The 15,280-nt window shown below is 54.9% G+C and overlaps 3 protein-coding genes across 3 annotated transcripts; 2 read left to right on the forward strand and 1 right to left on the reverse strand.

The window, feature by feature from the left end:
• Positions 1–997: 997 nt before the first annotated feature.
• LOC34622011 lies at positions 998–4,502 on the forward strand. Its single transcript, XM_026334741.1, has 14 exons — positions 998–1,033; positions 1,175–1,247; positions 1,368–1,453; positions 1,560–1,651; positions 1,923–2,003; positions 2,142–2,238; positions 2,414–2,555; positions 2,685–2,773; positions 2,908–2,992; positions 3,107–3,471; positions 3,637–3,719; positions 3,840–3,993; positions 4,246–4,310; positions 4,433–4,502. Exons 1-14 carry the CDS (start codon positions 998–1,000, stop codon positions 4,500–4,502), a joined length of 1,518 nt encoding a protein of 505 aa, XP_026190526.1.
• A 1,901-nt stretch (positions 4,503–6,403) lies between these two features.
• Positions 6,404–8,768, forward strand: LOC34622010 (putative iron-sulfur cluster insertion protein ErpA). The gene is made up of 5 exons (XM_026334743.1): positions 6,404–6,631; positions 6,996–7,152; positions 7,531–7,603; positions 7,899–8,000; positions 8,630–8,768. Exons 1-5 carry the CDS (start codon positions 6,404–6,406, stop codon positions 8,766–8,768), a joined length of 699 nt encoding a protein of 232 aa, XP_026190528.1.
• A 392-nt stretch (positions 8,769–9,160) lies between these two features.
• LOC34622009 (AF4/FMR2 family member 4) lies at positions 9,161–13,208 on the reverse strand. Its single transcript, XM_026334744.1, has 4 exons — positions 13,161–13,208; positions 12,191–13,109; positions 9,576–9,769; positions 9,161–9,331 (listed from the first exon to the last, which is right to left on the reverse strand). Exons 1-4 carry the CDS (start codon positions 13,206–13,208, stop codon positions 9,161–9,163), a joined length of 1,332 nt encoding a protein of 443 aa, XP_026190529.1.
• Between the last annotated feature and the right edge of the window lie 2,072 nt (positions 13,209–15,280).

Raw genomic sequence — 15,280 nt, forward strand, 5'->3', positions numbered from 1 at the left:
AGGCTTTAAGTGTGCTTATAGGCACAAAACCCTTTGCTTGTCGACCTACTATATGCACGATTTCGCTTTACCGAGGGGCACTCCACGCGTTCAACAGCAATATCATAGACTACACGGCTTAAGTCTTTCTGGCACGAAAACAGTGTTGTATCTACAGCGCATGTAGTGCGGGATTCATTTCTTTATTTTCAAAGTGTTCCTCGGTCTTCGTGGAGGCGTCCCTGAGACACGGTCGCAACCGCTTTTTTATATGGCAAACCAAAGGAACGCGGATTAGTGTATTCGCATGGAAGGAGTTTACTAGCAAGATATTGGCAGTGCTGTGTGTGCTAATTACCGCGAGGTCCGACAAAAAGTGTTGTGGGGACTGAGGAGGCTCTCGGGGCTGGATGGTTGTCTCCGTTGCGGGTGGATGTGGAACGCTGCACTAGTGAAGTAGCTGTCGTCGAGTTTGTGATAGAAGATTAAGATACTTTGAAGGAAGCAACTCTTTGAGGAGCCGTAATTTTGGTGTAGCCGCGATATTATCTGACCGGATTCTGGCGGAACGCCTCGTGGGGGCTTGGGAGTCTTGACGCCTACTCGGCTGAACTTGTTGTATTTGTGTCTATTAACACTGCTAAATAGTACTCTTACAAGCTGTGCAGTGTGTCCTCCAGAGGACGTGGATTCTGGCATCCTTCCCCCCGGAAATGCCGTCGGTGCCCGTCGGCGCAATCGGCACCAACACATGCCCTTTCCTCCGGAAGAAGGTGTCTTTGCGTGGTTAGATGGATCATTGGCTTCTTGATACTTAGGATTCCAGCTTCCAGACGTGCCAGGGACGTGCTTTATGCGTTCCGGTTTCAGTCGTTGCCTAAAAGGCACGAGGATATCTTCCTAGTATCGCGCCCAACACAGAAGAGTCCTTCTTGCGATTGACGCGCCTCAAGGTCCCCAGGCTGCTTCCCTTCATTAAATTTACATCAAATATTAGGGGATTTTTCGGGCAGCCACCATGTATGGCGAAAGCGTCAGTACGCCGAGCCCCAAGGTGAGTGGTAATGTGTCGATTCTCATGGAATTACACTTGAACGCGAGTCCATGGGCAGCAGCGTCGGAAGCACGTCAATGCAGCATTTCGCAGCAATCTTTTGACATTTCATCTAGCAATGTGCCTCCTTTTTTGCTGCAGGCGGCCATGGGCATGTACAAGTGCAGGGCGCACATGGTCTTAGTAGGGGCGTTCCTCATCCACCTAACTCTGGGTAGGGGCATTTTGAATGCCAGATACAAGCCCCAGATTCGATGAGAGAACCTTGGACTCGTGTTGTTTTGCTGCATATCTTTGAGGCAATTGAGGCTGTTTGCACTGCTTTGTTTCGCAGGAAGCCTTCACGCGTTTGGAAATATCGCCCCCCTGATCATTGCCTACATGCGCGTTTTGCAGCCGTCTTCTTCGATTCGATATCATGTAGGACTTTCCTGTCATTAGTAAAGGGCTCATAGTTTTGTGAAATAACCTTTTGATGCACACGTAATACCGGCGCTACACCAACTGCCCATCTCGTTTTCTGCAGGATGGACTGGTCTTGTACGTATCCGCCGTCCTGGTTCAGGGCATTGCGGGTTTCTTTGGTGGTAGACTCCATAGGGCCCTTGGCCCCTCCAAGTAGGTTCAGGATCCTTTGACTTTTCCATGGCATCTCTCATGCACGCCGAAACGCCACTGAGAAGGCGCAACTTGCGCTGGCATCCGCAAGAGCCCTCAACTTTGCAAGACCCTCGCGCTCTCCTCAGCCTGCTCTCTAAGTATAAGTGTGTTTTAAACGACACTCGGGAGGCCTGTCCTTGAGTGCGCTCTGAAGTTCCGCAACACAAGTCGATACTGACAGAGCGTCGTGAACGCGATAGCACCCGCTGCTCTGATGTGCCCACTGCAGGGCGACTCTTCTAGGAGGATCTATAATGAGCATTGGACTTGTTATGTCTGCCCTGACGCTGCACAGTTGTTTCCTGTTTTGGTAAGCCGAGAACGGGTGCTCCTCCACATGCCCTGGAATCGATCTGGGCTTCTTCTTACCGCTCCCTATGGCGAATTCACTGCGCATCAGCCGCGTATTTCTGGGGTTGCGATGTGCTGTGGGCACTTTATCCTGCAGCCTTTCCTTCGGCGTTGTAACGGCCATTGGCAGCGGCCTTTGCTACCCGGTGCCGCTGACGTGCGCCCTTGAGTGGCAGCCGGACCGGAAGGGTGCTGTAAGTAATGGCCCCGTGTTTCGTTTGACTATTGCATGGTCCAGTTGATGCAGTTGCACAGTCTGCACAAAAATTCGCATTGTGTCGCAGAGGCTTCGGGTTCTGTAGCGTTCGGATTTGGGGGCAGCTGCCTGCATGGTGCAAGGATTGCATTTCAATGTGTTCTGCGCCGTAGGTTAGCTGCGTGATCTTCCTTGGCCGCAGCCTATCCGTCTGCCTCCTGTGTCCTCTGCACTCCCTGTTCCTCTTCCGTACCTCGCAACACTCGCTGTTGTCATTTGTATCGCCAGCTGGATCACCGTCGGATAGTTGGGCAGGTCAGGCCGGGGTTCATTCTGTGTCACGGTTTAAAAGGCCGTGTGCATGCTACTGGTTCCTGCTGCGTGGCTTAGAACTTTGAGCAAGTGATTACTTCTGTGAATGTCGCGGATTCTTCGATTTCTCAGCGCCGGAGGTGTACATAACGGATACCGATGTGCTGCAACGCCTGCCCTCCTTGTTTTTGGTGATGGCCGGCGGATGCCTGGCACTCCAGGTGAGCGAAATGCAGCCGTTTAAAAGCTCCTCGTGGAAACGGAGAAATCGACTTTGCGTCTTCTTCTGAAAACGCTTGGGCAGCTTCGGATTCCCACGCATGTCCACTGCGCAACTATGCCGTGGGTGATGCAGGCAGTAGGGGCCGCATTGTTGTCGGATCCTCCCCCCTTGCCACTGGATGCACAGGAGCGAAGGAAGCTTATTGAAGAGATTCGCTGTAGGTTTGCCTTCCAAGTTTTAGTCACTCGTTACGTTCAACTCCTGGCTGTGCTCGTTTACAGACAAACATCTCAAGTTGCATATGGCTCTCAAGAGGTCTGGTTGCTTGCAGCGCCCTCCCCAACGACTGCGGCGTCTCTCCTCTCCTCCTTCGTGCTAACACCCCAGGATCTGTGCAGCTCGCCTTCATTTTGGCTCTTGTTCATGATGCTGTTCTTCTCCTGGCAATCAGTCCTTGTAGCAGCATACATGTGGAAGATCGTGCCCTTCGGTTTCATCCATAAAGTGCCGTCGAGCTTGTACATCGACGCCCCGGATCGCAGCGTTGTGCCAGCAGTGGCAGACGGCCTCTATAATTGGCAGTCCATTACTGACTTGCAGCTCAGCATTGTCGGCGCAGTGGCAGGCGCTCTATGTGTAGCCGGGCGTCTGGTCTGGGGCTACATAGGCAACAAGGCGGGCAACAAGCGCGCACTAGTATGCCCAGCATGCACACACTCACTGGCGCACCCACCCGTGCATTTAAAAACTCCTTGATCGTAGTTAGTCTACCTGCGAAAATTACTCACGTGTAAAGTTTTCCCAAAAACCATGGTGGCGAACCCCGCTTCTAAGCCTCTGTGCTGTGCTGTGCTGCTGCAGATCATAATGAACATTTGCATGGCGGCGCTCTTAGTAACGTTCATGCGCAGCAGTGTATCCTCACCCCGGAACTTTGCTCTTTGGTAAGTGTTCAAGTATGTTCTCTCACCTTAGAGCTGCTCTGCCTGAGCACTGGTACGGCGCCTTTTGGAGCGCATCCTTGTCGTTCATGAAGTAACAGCGCGGCGTGCTTTGTATGTCAGGCTTTCGTTGCTGAACGCTTGCCACGGCGGGCTGTTTTCGCTACTGCCCTCCTTGACGTCGGATCTGTTCGGCCACAAAAACTTTGGACCAGTCTTCTCCTTGCTCTTTGCGGCGCGCCTCTGTGCTGCTGCCTGCATCTGCGTTCTGACAAAGGTAGACTGCCCGCTTTGTCACACGGTTGCACGTCTTAGCTAGACGTAGGGTGACCCGTAGCTTAAAGGTTGCACCATGTGAAGGTGTCCAAGCACAAGACATCGACACGCAGATCCAGCAGTTATGGGAACTCTGTAGAGAGCTACGCGTGTTTACGTCTGACTGAGGCCCCAGATGGGACCTCTCGAGTTCCGTCTTGGACCGACTGGAATGCTCAACATCCCTGCATTGCCATCCACTATGGTTTTGCAGGTTGTAATTGAACTCGCGGACGGCGCTACATTATGCCTTGCGCTCGCTGGGTGCCATGTGCTGTGGTAAGTCCAAGATGCGCGCTGAAGAAGGTTATCTCCCGGGTCGTGAGGTCCAGCATGCGAGTTTGCTTGTAATCGGGGGGATTAGTGCGAGTTTGAAGTGTGTCCTTGAATTTGGTGTACAGCGCAGGTTTGGCATTCGCATTCCATCCCACAGAAGCCCTCCCCAACCCGTACAAGTTGGTGATGACCTGATAAAGGCATTGATCCTCGGCACTCCGCACCAGCGCTTTACGAGTCGCTAAAGCGCATCGCGTACCGAAGATGTAAAAGGTGGCTCCCGCCGCTTAAAGCTCCTGTTTACTGGCATGCGGGATCTCCGGAGGCAGATCGCTTGCCACTTGGTGGGCCGGGAGTTAAAAGAGTGCGCGCTCCACTGCTTACAGCATCTGCCGTACGCCTGTGCGAGGGATCCAACAACTATTGACCCCACAAAGCCTCGTTCAATGTGTTGCGTTCCCAAAGAAGCTCAGGAGCTAAGATTTCACAGACATCTGCCTCTTGCGTAGCACGCAAAGATGATAGGTCATGGGGCCTTGGAACTGGTCTTGAAACAGGCAACGCTTAGGGGACAACCAGCACTAGGTACATTGATTTTCCGCTATTTGCGGTACGGTCCAGTCAATATATTGCTTTTGGGCAGAGGAGGGGGACGCCAAGCATATAGTAAACGGCAGGCATCCGGCTCAGGTGTTATTCTGTGCGGTATTTGGTGCGTGCTGGATTCGGCACGTAATGTTTAAGGGCACAGTGATCAAAAGGCTTGCAGCTAAAGAAAATTCGCGCCCATTAAGTCGGCGCATACCAGTTGCACGATGGAACAGCATCTTCCGGCGCCGATCAGCTGTATGGAAGGTCGTACGCACCGTGTAACCCTCCGCACATACGGAGCTACCGCTCTGGGTCATCGATGCATAAGGAGTCGAGCCTCACTGCATTGAATGATCACCCATATGTAAAGCTCCCCATGCGAAGCGTGCCTAAATCAGTCTTGCCGCATGATTCTATGTTGAATTTCAGTGTGCTGAGCCATAGATGTATACACGTAAGTGTCTGGATAATTCACGAGGCTAGCTGTTCCTGCACTCCTGCCTCGCTTCCCTAAGTAACCCAAGTCTCTGTATCCCTGGGAAAAATGAAACCCCGTGTTCTCGAAGGCAGTAAAACTATTCTTCTCTTGTTTGCACAGTTTTTCAGTTTAGTTTGCCTGATGCGGAGCCAATAAGAGGCATTCCATCGAGTTTAAGCAGCGTAGCCTAATGGACACAGAAAGGCACGGAACGCCAATAGTTTTCGTGGGCAGGTAGAGCATTCCAATACCGGCGTTGGAAAACATATATCATTGCCTGCCTACCTAATGACCAGCAGCGCCTCGCATCGTCAGCTCAGGCGTCCACCTAGACAGTGGATGTACCGGGAGCGAACTTTGGCTTTCTTGTGTGTCAACTGCGCATGCAATGCAAGCAGCTGCCCCGAAAGTGTAACATCCTTGATCCTGGACATGCTCTTATCAGAAACCCTGGGATTCGTCCCAGGCGGCAGTGTGCCCTGCACCAGGGGGTTGCAGGGAAGTTTAAGTTCCCTGCCGTTTGCCTTCCAGCGAGGAAGAAGGACCATGAGCTACAAAGAAGCACCTTTTCGACTCCCCTGCAGCCTGCCATTACACTTGTACTTTGTGCAGCAGAAGAGACAGCCACGCCATGCCCTCCGTGAGGCCCTTGTGAGAGCAGCTCCACGGGCGCGCCGACCAAAGCCAATACTCGCTCTCTTGTCCATCCGCCCCAAAAGGCAGCAGACACGAACGCAATGCGTTGTTTTTGATAGATCCAAATGAATGTGTCATAAGGAAATACCGTTTTCCTTCCCAGATTTACCTGAGAGATACGATGGGGGGGGCCCTTTCGAGGGCCCCCTGTTTCCGCACCAGCTTTCCAGGGGGTCTCCTAATTTTGATATTCTTCTTGTTGCAAATCATCCTCTCATCGCTTTACTGTAAATCCACTGTATTGCCAGCCTCGCGGAGTCCATGGCGATGGGTACAGGAAAAGGGCCCTCGAGGTAATCTCCCCAAAGTGACCCTCCTTTTCACAGGGCATATGGCGCCTGCCCTTTATAGCAATACATTCGCAGATGGCACACACAGCAATGTTTTTTCTAGCAAGGGTACCGACAGCGACGGCTGCAACGAATACAGCAGCAAAAGCGATAGCACCAGCGAGAAGCCCATGACCACCAGCAAACTCGAGAGCAGCAAAAGCAGCAAAAGCAGCAAGAAGGCACCTCAAGCCTTGGTTGTTGCAGAGAGTGCGGAGCACAAATTGAAGGTATGCGGGCAGCGGCGGCTGTGCCTGCGAAGGCCCCCATGCACCCGGCCAGCTGTCGTGTTAACGGTATTGTATGTAAAGGATATCTCCGGATGTAGACACGCACATACATATCATCCATCCATACATGTATGTGTACATACATAGACGCAAACTGTGTCTTTGCGCGCTACCGCATGCGTCTACCTACGAGGTTGTTGATATGTATGCGCACGCGTATACATATCAGCAGGCCATAAGAATTCATGTGCCTATCTAGAGCACGCCTAGGCATATGCATAGCTGCTTGCACACACTCTGCATGTTGCCTTTATGCAGATAGATAATGCATCTTCATGCCTATTTGTTTCTGTGGGTGGTTCAGGAAATGATGGGAGTGACGGGGACCAGCACGAGCGAGGATTTAGTACTCCGGCTAGCAGTAAAACCAGGGGGCTGTAGCGGCCTTTCCTATTCTCTCCAAACCATAGAGAAGGTGATATCCTATGGGTGTGCCTTGTTTTCTGCATTGGTGCTGAACCGTAATATGCCTTGGCATGCCCCACTTGCTTCCTGCCCAGCTGCTCACCTGCTTCGCGTTTCTAATTCTCGCTGCCGCTGCAGCACTTTCCCGCCTTGTACGCCCGCTGTTTGTATTTTTCGTCGCTGCTTCTTCTGTTGATGTATGGTTTTAAGGCCTCCCGCTGCATGTTGTTCCTTGTTTGTTTGTTCCACGCCGCCTCTAAGAGGCCTTTCCCGTATCTCTGATGATGTATTCCTAGTCTGAAGGTGCCCTCCTGAGGTATCTTGGCTCTGCTATCTTCTTCTACTCTCCCATGCGCTGTTGCTGCGGCTCCAGTCCGATATTCGGGAAGATGACTACATCGAGAAGTTCCCTTTCGGAGTGTCTTTTGCTATAGACCCCCACTCCTTCTTTTACGTCTTCGGAACTGTCCTCAGCTACTCCAACGACCTTATGGGGGGGGGCTTCAAGTAGGTCTCCTTACGCTCTTGTTTCTTGTGAACCTGCCTTTCCCGATGCCATTTCTGCTGCTCCCGCCGGTGGGAGTCACCTCCACCTCCCACCCCCTCTATTCCCCTCCTTTTCCCTCTTCCTTTACCATCCACTTCCATCCTCTACCCCCTCTACTCCCCTGCTTTTCCCTCCTCCTTTACCATCCACTTCCATCCTCTACCCCCTCTACTCCCCTCCGTTCCCCCCCTGTGCTGTGGTCTTATGTCGCTTCCAGCGCACCAGCCTCAGCGCCTTTGTGCCTTATCTTTTCAGGTTGGGAAATCCGAATGCTTCCAAGACATGTGGCTGTGGCATGTCCTTTGGCGTCCCCAAAAATTTCATTGCAGCCACACCCATTCGACAGCAGCCATCAAAGTGTTCAGGGCAGCAGCCCCGACAGTAGAATCAGCGGCACGAGCAAAAATATGCAGCAGCAGCAGCACCGCATACGCCACTGTGTGACGCACGGCTGCTACCCTGTGGCAGCTGCCAACTGAGTGCAGCAGGTAAAGAGAAAGCCACTGCTGCAGCTGTTGCGCGCTCTCTGGCTGGTTCGCTGTGCTCACTGGAGTGCATGCAGGGAGAAAGAGGGGGCTACAACCCATCACATTTCAAGTCTCAGTGTGTGTGTGTGTGTGCCTCTTTTTTCCCGCGGGTGCCTGTGTTCTAGTCCTCGTGCCTTTCTGGCACCCTCCCTCTATGTCTGCACCTCCCTAAGCCGTAGGTTGTTGCATTCCCCCGTCTTTGCGTGCCAGAATACATATTTCGCCCAAGTTCCCTACCCGTCACTCTTTGTAGGCCGCCTCTCTGTAACCCGAGAGGGCAAACAACCATATCCCTTCGGCCCCTGGCAGTGCTCAGCCCTAAACCCTCTTGTGACGCTAATTAAGTCCTGATAAGGCAAAACCTCTGCTGCAGTCTGTGCACGCAAAGGTGATGGTACTGCGCGTCTTGGCGCGCTGTAACCACACTGAATAAAGCCTTATGAGGGGCCCCTCTGGAAGAGGCCCTCTTGAAACTACAGCACTAAGAGGCTGCCCTCCAGGGCAGGAGGGGCGTGGCGGAAAAGGGGCACGCATGCCCTTAGCAAATGTTGCTGGCATATCTGAGTCGTCTGCAGAGGCGACACCCGCCACCGTCTAAATAGCACTGCTGGCGCTTCCACTGCTGCCTTTTTTTCCCTACTCAAAAACCAAGGTTGTAAGCGTAAGGCCCCTCTGCGTGGGGCCTCCGTATGCCAAGGAGAAATTTCGCTGCCTGCGACGGAGGCCTCTGGCGGATCAGGGGGGAACCAGGGGGAGGTAGAATATATAGGTGCTCGTATAACACGAATTTCGGGCAGGTATTTCTACAGCACTAGTGCCGCTGCATCGCGAGCTGCGTAAGGCTCTACCGCGTGCTTCCTGACCTAGAAACCAGGATACTCGAAGCACAAGGGCGCGCCATACACACCTGCTGCAGCCTTTGCTGCTGCAGCACTGCCGGCGCTGCTGCAGTTGGGGCAGCAGGGGCCTTGAGGTCACATTTGGCATTGCTCACGAAGCTGCTGCTTCCAGTGACTGGCGGCGAATTCCAGCAGGCCTTCTGACTCCCCGTGCCTGCTGCCGCAATCGCGGCTTGAGGGGCTGAGCACACAAGCCTGCTGCTGCAGAGGCTGCTGGCGTTGCTGCTGCCTCCCGACGCTGGAACGTACAAGCATTCTGCCGCTGCACCATTAGCTCTGCATCGCGTCCCCTTCGGCGGTACAGTTGGCTCCTGCGTGCAACTAGCGCTGGAAGAACCCGAGGATTGCCCCCGCGGGCTCCTCGGAGAGACTCCAAGAACGGAATTGCGCTGCAGCTCCTGCATTCTGCGGCAGCGCTGCAAAGTCTCCGCCGCTGCCGCCGCTGCTGCTGCTGACGCGTGAAGTCTCCTGCCTTCCCGATGGCTGCCCCCCTGAGAACTGGCTACGGTACGGTTCCCGCTGCTGCTGCTAACACCCCTGCTCGTGGAACTGCTGCCCCCACGACAACGCACCACGTCCGGAGTGCGTGCTGCTGCACCGTTGAGGCTGGCGGGGCTTTTAACTCCCTGCTGCTGCTGCTCGTGTTGCTGTTGTTGTTGCTGCTGCTCGTGTTGCTGCTGCTCGTGTTGCTGCAGGCGGTCTCGCTGGTGCGCCATGTGTTGGTGCGGTCTAGCCGCTGCATTTTTGGAGGTTTCCCTGCTGCTGCTCGTGCTGCTGCTGCTGCTACTACTACTACTACTACTACCGCCCAGCATGGGGGGAGTTGCCGGAGAGCGGCCCTCATCAGGCACTGTCGTGTCGGAAGAGGGATTGGGAGCTGCTGCTCCTGCGAGCAGCCCTCTCGCGACTGCTGTCGTTAGCACAGCTGCACAAAAAGCCCGTTCTGCTGCAGGCTCCTCTGCAGTCTTCTGGCGCTCCAGCTCTCCTGCACTGCCGTGCTGTTGCTGCGAAAGCCATAAAGGAACTTCCCAAGGGAGTGGCGCTCCCTCCGCCAAGCAGCACGGACACCTCCAGATCTCTCCACTCGGTGCAGTGTCAGCTGCTGCTGCGCTCGTCGCCTTCACGCTAAACCCCTGCCCTCCTGCTGCGTCTTGCTGCTGCATCTGCTGCTGGCTGTGCGGCAGAACCAGCTGACAGGCCGGAGTGTTGGGGGGGAAGCTGATCCGTCTTTGGAAGGCGGCTGCAACATAAGGGAACTCCAAAGGGGTCTGCGGCTTGTACGCTGCCCAAAAGCGGTGGAACTGGATAGCCGCAAAGCAAAACAGATAGTAGAACGTTGTCTCAGCAGCGCGCGTTGAAAGGCAGTCGCAGAAATACGGCGATACATCAGGCCGCAGAAGCAACCACTGCCACAGCCACGCCGATATGTTGATTAAGGTTATCGCGAACGAGTAGCTCGTCCACGAGCTGTGGCTGCTGTTGCTAACACTTTTGCTCTTGCTGTTGCGAACACGTTTGCTCTTGCTGTTGCTGGTGATATTGCTATTGCTGTTCCTGTTTCTGTCTCTGTTGCTGCTCCCGTCTTCTTGCCTCACCATGCACTGCGCTGCCTCCGGGAAGGCGTAGCATAAAAAGACGAGTGCTCGAAGCGCGAGCAGCCCGCAGCCTCGAAAATCAGTCGATGGATCTTCTCCCTATTCACAGCAGCAGCAGCGAGAAGAAGAGTTGCAGGCTTTGAGGCAGCTCGCTGCAAAAAAGTCTAGCGCGCTAGACACTTGGAAGCGAAAGCAGCAGACAAACCTCTAGAGAAGAGAGTCAGAGTTGAGTACACCGGCAGCAGAGGAAGGGAGGAAGCAGCAGTAGCAGCTGCCCTCTGAAGTGCAACGAGAGAAGCAGCAGAGACATACTTGAAATCCCAGAAGCTTCCAGCCGCTGGGTGGGCTGCTACCCAGCGGCCGGTGCGGCAGTGCCAGACGCCACAAAGCAGCAAACAGATTAGCGTGTCGCTGCAGCTGCACTTGCTGTTGCTGGAGAATCTGCAGCACCTGACGGCTGAAAATCAAGCCTCTCATGGAGCTCAGCGGGCAGGCGAGGCCTGAGGAGAAAGAACGCGCAGACGCATCTTGAACAGCGCATTACACAGACAGACAGACGGCAAGCAGCGCAGGAGCAGTGGAAGCCGCATCTCAAGTTTGCTGCCACGCTGAATCACGCCGTAAGGCGCTCTTGCGAGCAAGCTCATCACAATGCGGCGAGTTTAAAAGGTCACCCCCCACATGCAGTCGCAGCCACGCGCAAGGAACAAGAGGACAAGCACCCGCCATTCCTCCCCTCTCTCCCCCCTTCCCGCAACGGAGTTCCCCAAATGTAGACTTGCAGTAGTGGGAGCGGCATACTGATGGCAAATTCATCCCTGTTGGCGATGCCTTTATGACTGCAGATGCATTCCAACGCCCCTTGGAATGAGCAACAGCGCAATACACGGGCCACATCGTCGTCTGCTTCGCCTTGCTGCGAAATTCCACCAGCGACAGCACGCGCAGTTGGAGGTTCTGCTGGCTGCCGCTGATTTCTGCAGCACCCCAGAGAGCAGCAAGTCACTTCCTCCTCGCTGTAGACAGATTCCATTCCCCATGTGTTGCTGCTGTCGCATGCGCGGTCTCCCTCGGCTGCAGACGCAGCCAACGACGCAACTGCAGCGGCGGGAGCATCCTGCAGTAGCAGTAAAGCTCGCTTCGCGTGGGGAGGTATCTGTCGAGACTGCAGCAGGAGACTCGTGAGCTGCTCAGGGTGCAACCCTCTGGCGAGCTGACGCTCTAGCTCTCCCTTCCTCCGCGTGGTGTGCGCAAGCCACTTCTTCAGGCCTGCAGAAAACACGAGAAGGACAGACACCGCTGCAATGCAGTGCAGACAGTATTGGAAAGAGGCACCAGGAAAGGCGCAGCCTCAAGAGGCAGAACATGCTCCACTTCTCGCAGAAGGCATACAACGTGCAGTGCAACCTTGCGTAAGCACAAACACGACGAAAGCGGTAGCAGCAACAAAAACATCAGCAGCAAAAGCAGCAGCAACAACAGCAACAGTAAAAACAGCAGGAGGAGAATCAGCAGCCGTCGCTCACCCTTCAATCTGCATCGAGAAACATAGAGCTCCCCATCAGGAACAGTTTGCCACTTGGAAACGCCTCCAGAAGGGCCTAGTTTCAGCCGGGCAGCTGCCGCGACAGCTGCCGCTGCTGCTTTTGAGTGTCTGGTGAGCAAAGCCTTTCTGCTTTTTCCCAAACTTGATGCAGCGGTCGCTGAGCAGCTCCCACCAAAGTCTAAGAGATGCAACGAAGCCTGGGGAACTCCAAGAGGACTGCAGCACCTCCTCCCCCCGCGTTTCGGAGAGGGCTCTGCTCTTGCCGAAGCTGCTGCTGCTGGAGAGCAGCTGGCAGACAAGTAAGGCGGCATGGAAGCCTGTTGAGCGTTACCTCGGCTCGTGAATTTGCGTTGCCACGTCCTCTGCTGCTGCTGCTGCTGCCATCGCGTCTGGCGTGCTTCCGCAGTCGGCGCTGCGCAGAGGGCCTCTTTTGCATCGAGGTCTGCTGTGTTGTCTGCTGGCTCCGTTGTTGTAGTCGTTGTTGCTGCTGCTGCGGCTGCTAAGGTGCCGCTGAGATCCTCGAGTGTCTGCCTTGCGCGCAGGCTGCGTGGTGCGTACTGTGCGACATGCGGCCGGAGCTGCTGCTGAGCCCCCTTCTCAAGCTGAGGGGAATGCATGCAGGCGGTGTGTGTTAGCAGTTGTTGCTGATGAAGGGGAAGGGAGGCTTCCTGGGGGGGGCGATATTGCTGCTGCTGTTGCACAACGCCATTCGGTTTGCCGCTGCTGCTGCAGGGAGTATACACTTCAGCGGGCAGCAGACTCGCCGTGAGGCAGCGGGGAGACGCCAGGCCTTTGGGGGTAGATTTTCGCAGCATTTCGTTGGTACTGGCCTCAAATCGTGCTGTTGCCGCCGCTGCTGCAGCTCTTGCTGTTGCTGCTCTTGCTGTTGCCGCCGCTGCTGCAGCTCTTGCTGTTGCAGCTGGTGCTCCTCCTGGTGACGGGGGACTGGCTGCATCGCTAGTCCAGTCATAGCGAGCTCCCGCCGCGGCTTTCGGCATGATTGCAGCAGCTGAGGGGTGAGGCAGATTCTGCTTCTTCTCCTGATTCTGTTAGGCAGACTGAGCCTGGAGCGCTTGATGGGGTTTCCTTGCCTATGACGCGCTGGTCCTGCCGTTCATCATGCTGCGTTGGCGGCGTGCGTGCTGCCAACAAGGCAGCAGACTCTGTGTGTCTGCAAAAGGAGGGTGCAGCCGACTCAGCACCAGCGTCCTCCCGAGGTTGCTGATTGCTGCTTGACGTTCGCCTGCCTTGGTTGGTGGCTGCCGCCTCCTTCGCGCAGTCAGCTCGCTAAGCAGCTGCCGGGGGCTGTTGCTGCTGTTTTTGCTGCCGCGGAAGCTCTACTGCGCAAAGGCCAGCTGCAGCATGTGCCGCGGAAGCGGCCACGGGGAGAGCACACAAGAGTGGGATTTTTGTGAAGCACACTGTTGCTGCAGCTCCTGACGCCGCTTGGACCGTCCTGCAGCTGGCATTCGTTCTGGTGTCTTTCCAGCTGACACGGCATCACGCAGCCGATGCAGCAAACACGCAGGAAATGCCGCAGGTTGTTGCAGCTACAGTAGCGCAGCAGCAACGACAAAAATGCGTGATGGCCACTGCGGCGACTCGCTGCTGCCGTCGATCTTGGGCTGCTGCTAGGGCATCCGCTGCAGGCAATACCGCTTTTCAAACCCTGAAACGCTCTTTACTCCTCTTCAAATGGCGCCAAGGAGTCTTTAAAAACATAGGGGCGTCCACAGAAACGGCCTGCCACTGCCCGTGCTGTTAGGGCCGCCGGAGCTCCAGCAGGCAGCGCTGCCGCGAGGCGGCAGCAGCAGCAAGAAGAAGCAGCAGCTGGCTGCAGCCAAGCCAATGCACGGAAGTTTTCCACCCATTAAAGCCCCCATTTTCCAGGAACAAACACAGCACGAGACCAGCAATGCATATGGCGATTTGGTATTGTTATTGGAATTGCCGCCGCTGATGGCCCGGCATCCCTAGCAGCGCGCCCGCTGCGAATCCTGGGGGTGCTCCTACTGCCGACAGTTCGCAATATTCCCAGAGTTTTGGGAACATTTTCGGCAAATTAGGGCAGTAAAGCAAGTTTTTGTTTGAATTCATGCAAACATACGGCTCTATGTCCGTGTTTATGGATATCTTCGTGCATCCCGCTTCCAGGGCACCTGCGCAAGTTCCCTCCCCTCAGGCAACGCCGCTCTCCGTCCTCTTGTTGTCTGCTTAATCTTCCCCCGCCTTCTGTCCCCTAGGACCTCTACTGTGCAGATTTTTCTCGTATACCAGTGTCCTGTGTGTGCCTGTGGCTCTAACCTCGAGTCCCTCACGGCCTGTTAGGGAAGGCACCAACTGAGCCTGGCCTGAAACGGCCAAAAAAGCTAAGTGTAACTCAAGGTAGCAGCTGCTGGTGCAAGTGGGGCACCGTGCTGCTGTCTTCACTTCGTTCATGCCCTGTTTGCTGCTGCTGTCGCTCGAGTGCTAAAGACACGTGACGACGGTCTGTAGGTTTGGACTCCGGGGGGAACAACTTTAATGCCGAAAAAACTTCCACAGAGAATAGCCCCGCTGTGCTCTTAACGCCCCGACTTGACTAGGAACATAGCAGGCACTTTAGTTTTAGGTACAGTTCGCTTCAATATAAATTTTGCGGGCCCTCGAAAAAGCCTCCCTGCAGGCGAAGCTGCGCATAGTCCTCAGTAAGGGCGGGCATGCTGAACGACGGAGAAAAAGAGCATAAGTATGCAAGAATGCAGTGGCTTTGGAAAGACTCCGAAAGGTTGCTCGTGTGAGGTGTGGCCTTCTAAGTCTGAACATGGCGAAGCCGTTCGGCCATTCGTACGTGCAGCAGACCACCTGGTGAAATTCTTGCTGGCCTCTAGAGGCATGCAAAATAGACCCCCTCTCAGAAGCTACCCCTCTGACCACATTTAGAAACGATAATGATTTCGTGACGCTGCGTGCGTTTGCTGCTGGGTGTAGCTGATCGCGGTTGGGTGGACTGCGCTTGCACGGCTGTGTCTAAGGGCCACGTAGTGAGACACTTAAGCCCGAATTCAATACAACCTTGGAAGCTACTGAG

Source organism: Cyclospora cayetanensis, unplaced genomic scaffold (genome assembly GCF_002999335.1).
Source record: "Cyclospora cayetanensis isolate NF1_C8 unplaced genomic scaffold, CcayRef3 CcayRef3_contig_5, whole genome shotgun sequence".
Taxonomy (NCBI): Eukaryota; Apicomplexa; class Conoidasida; order Eucoccidiorida; family Eimeriidae; genus Cyclospora; species Cyclospora cayetanensis.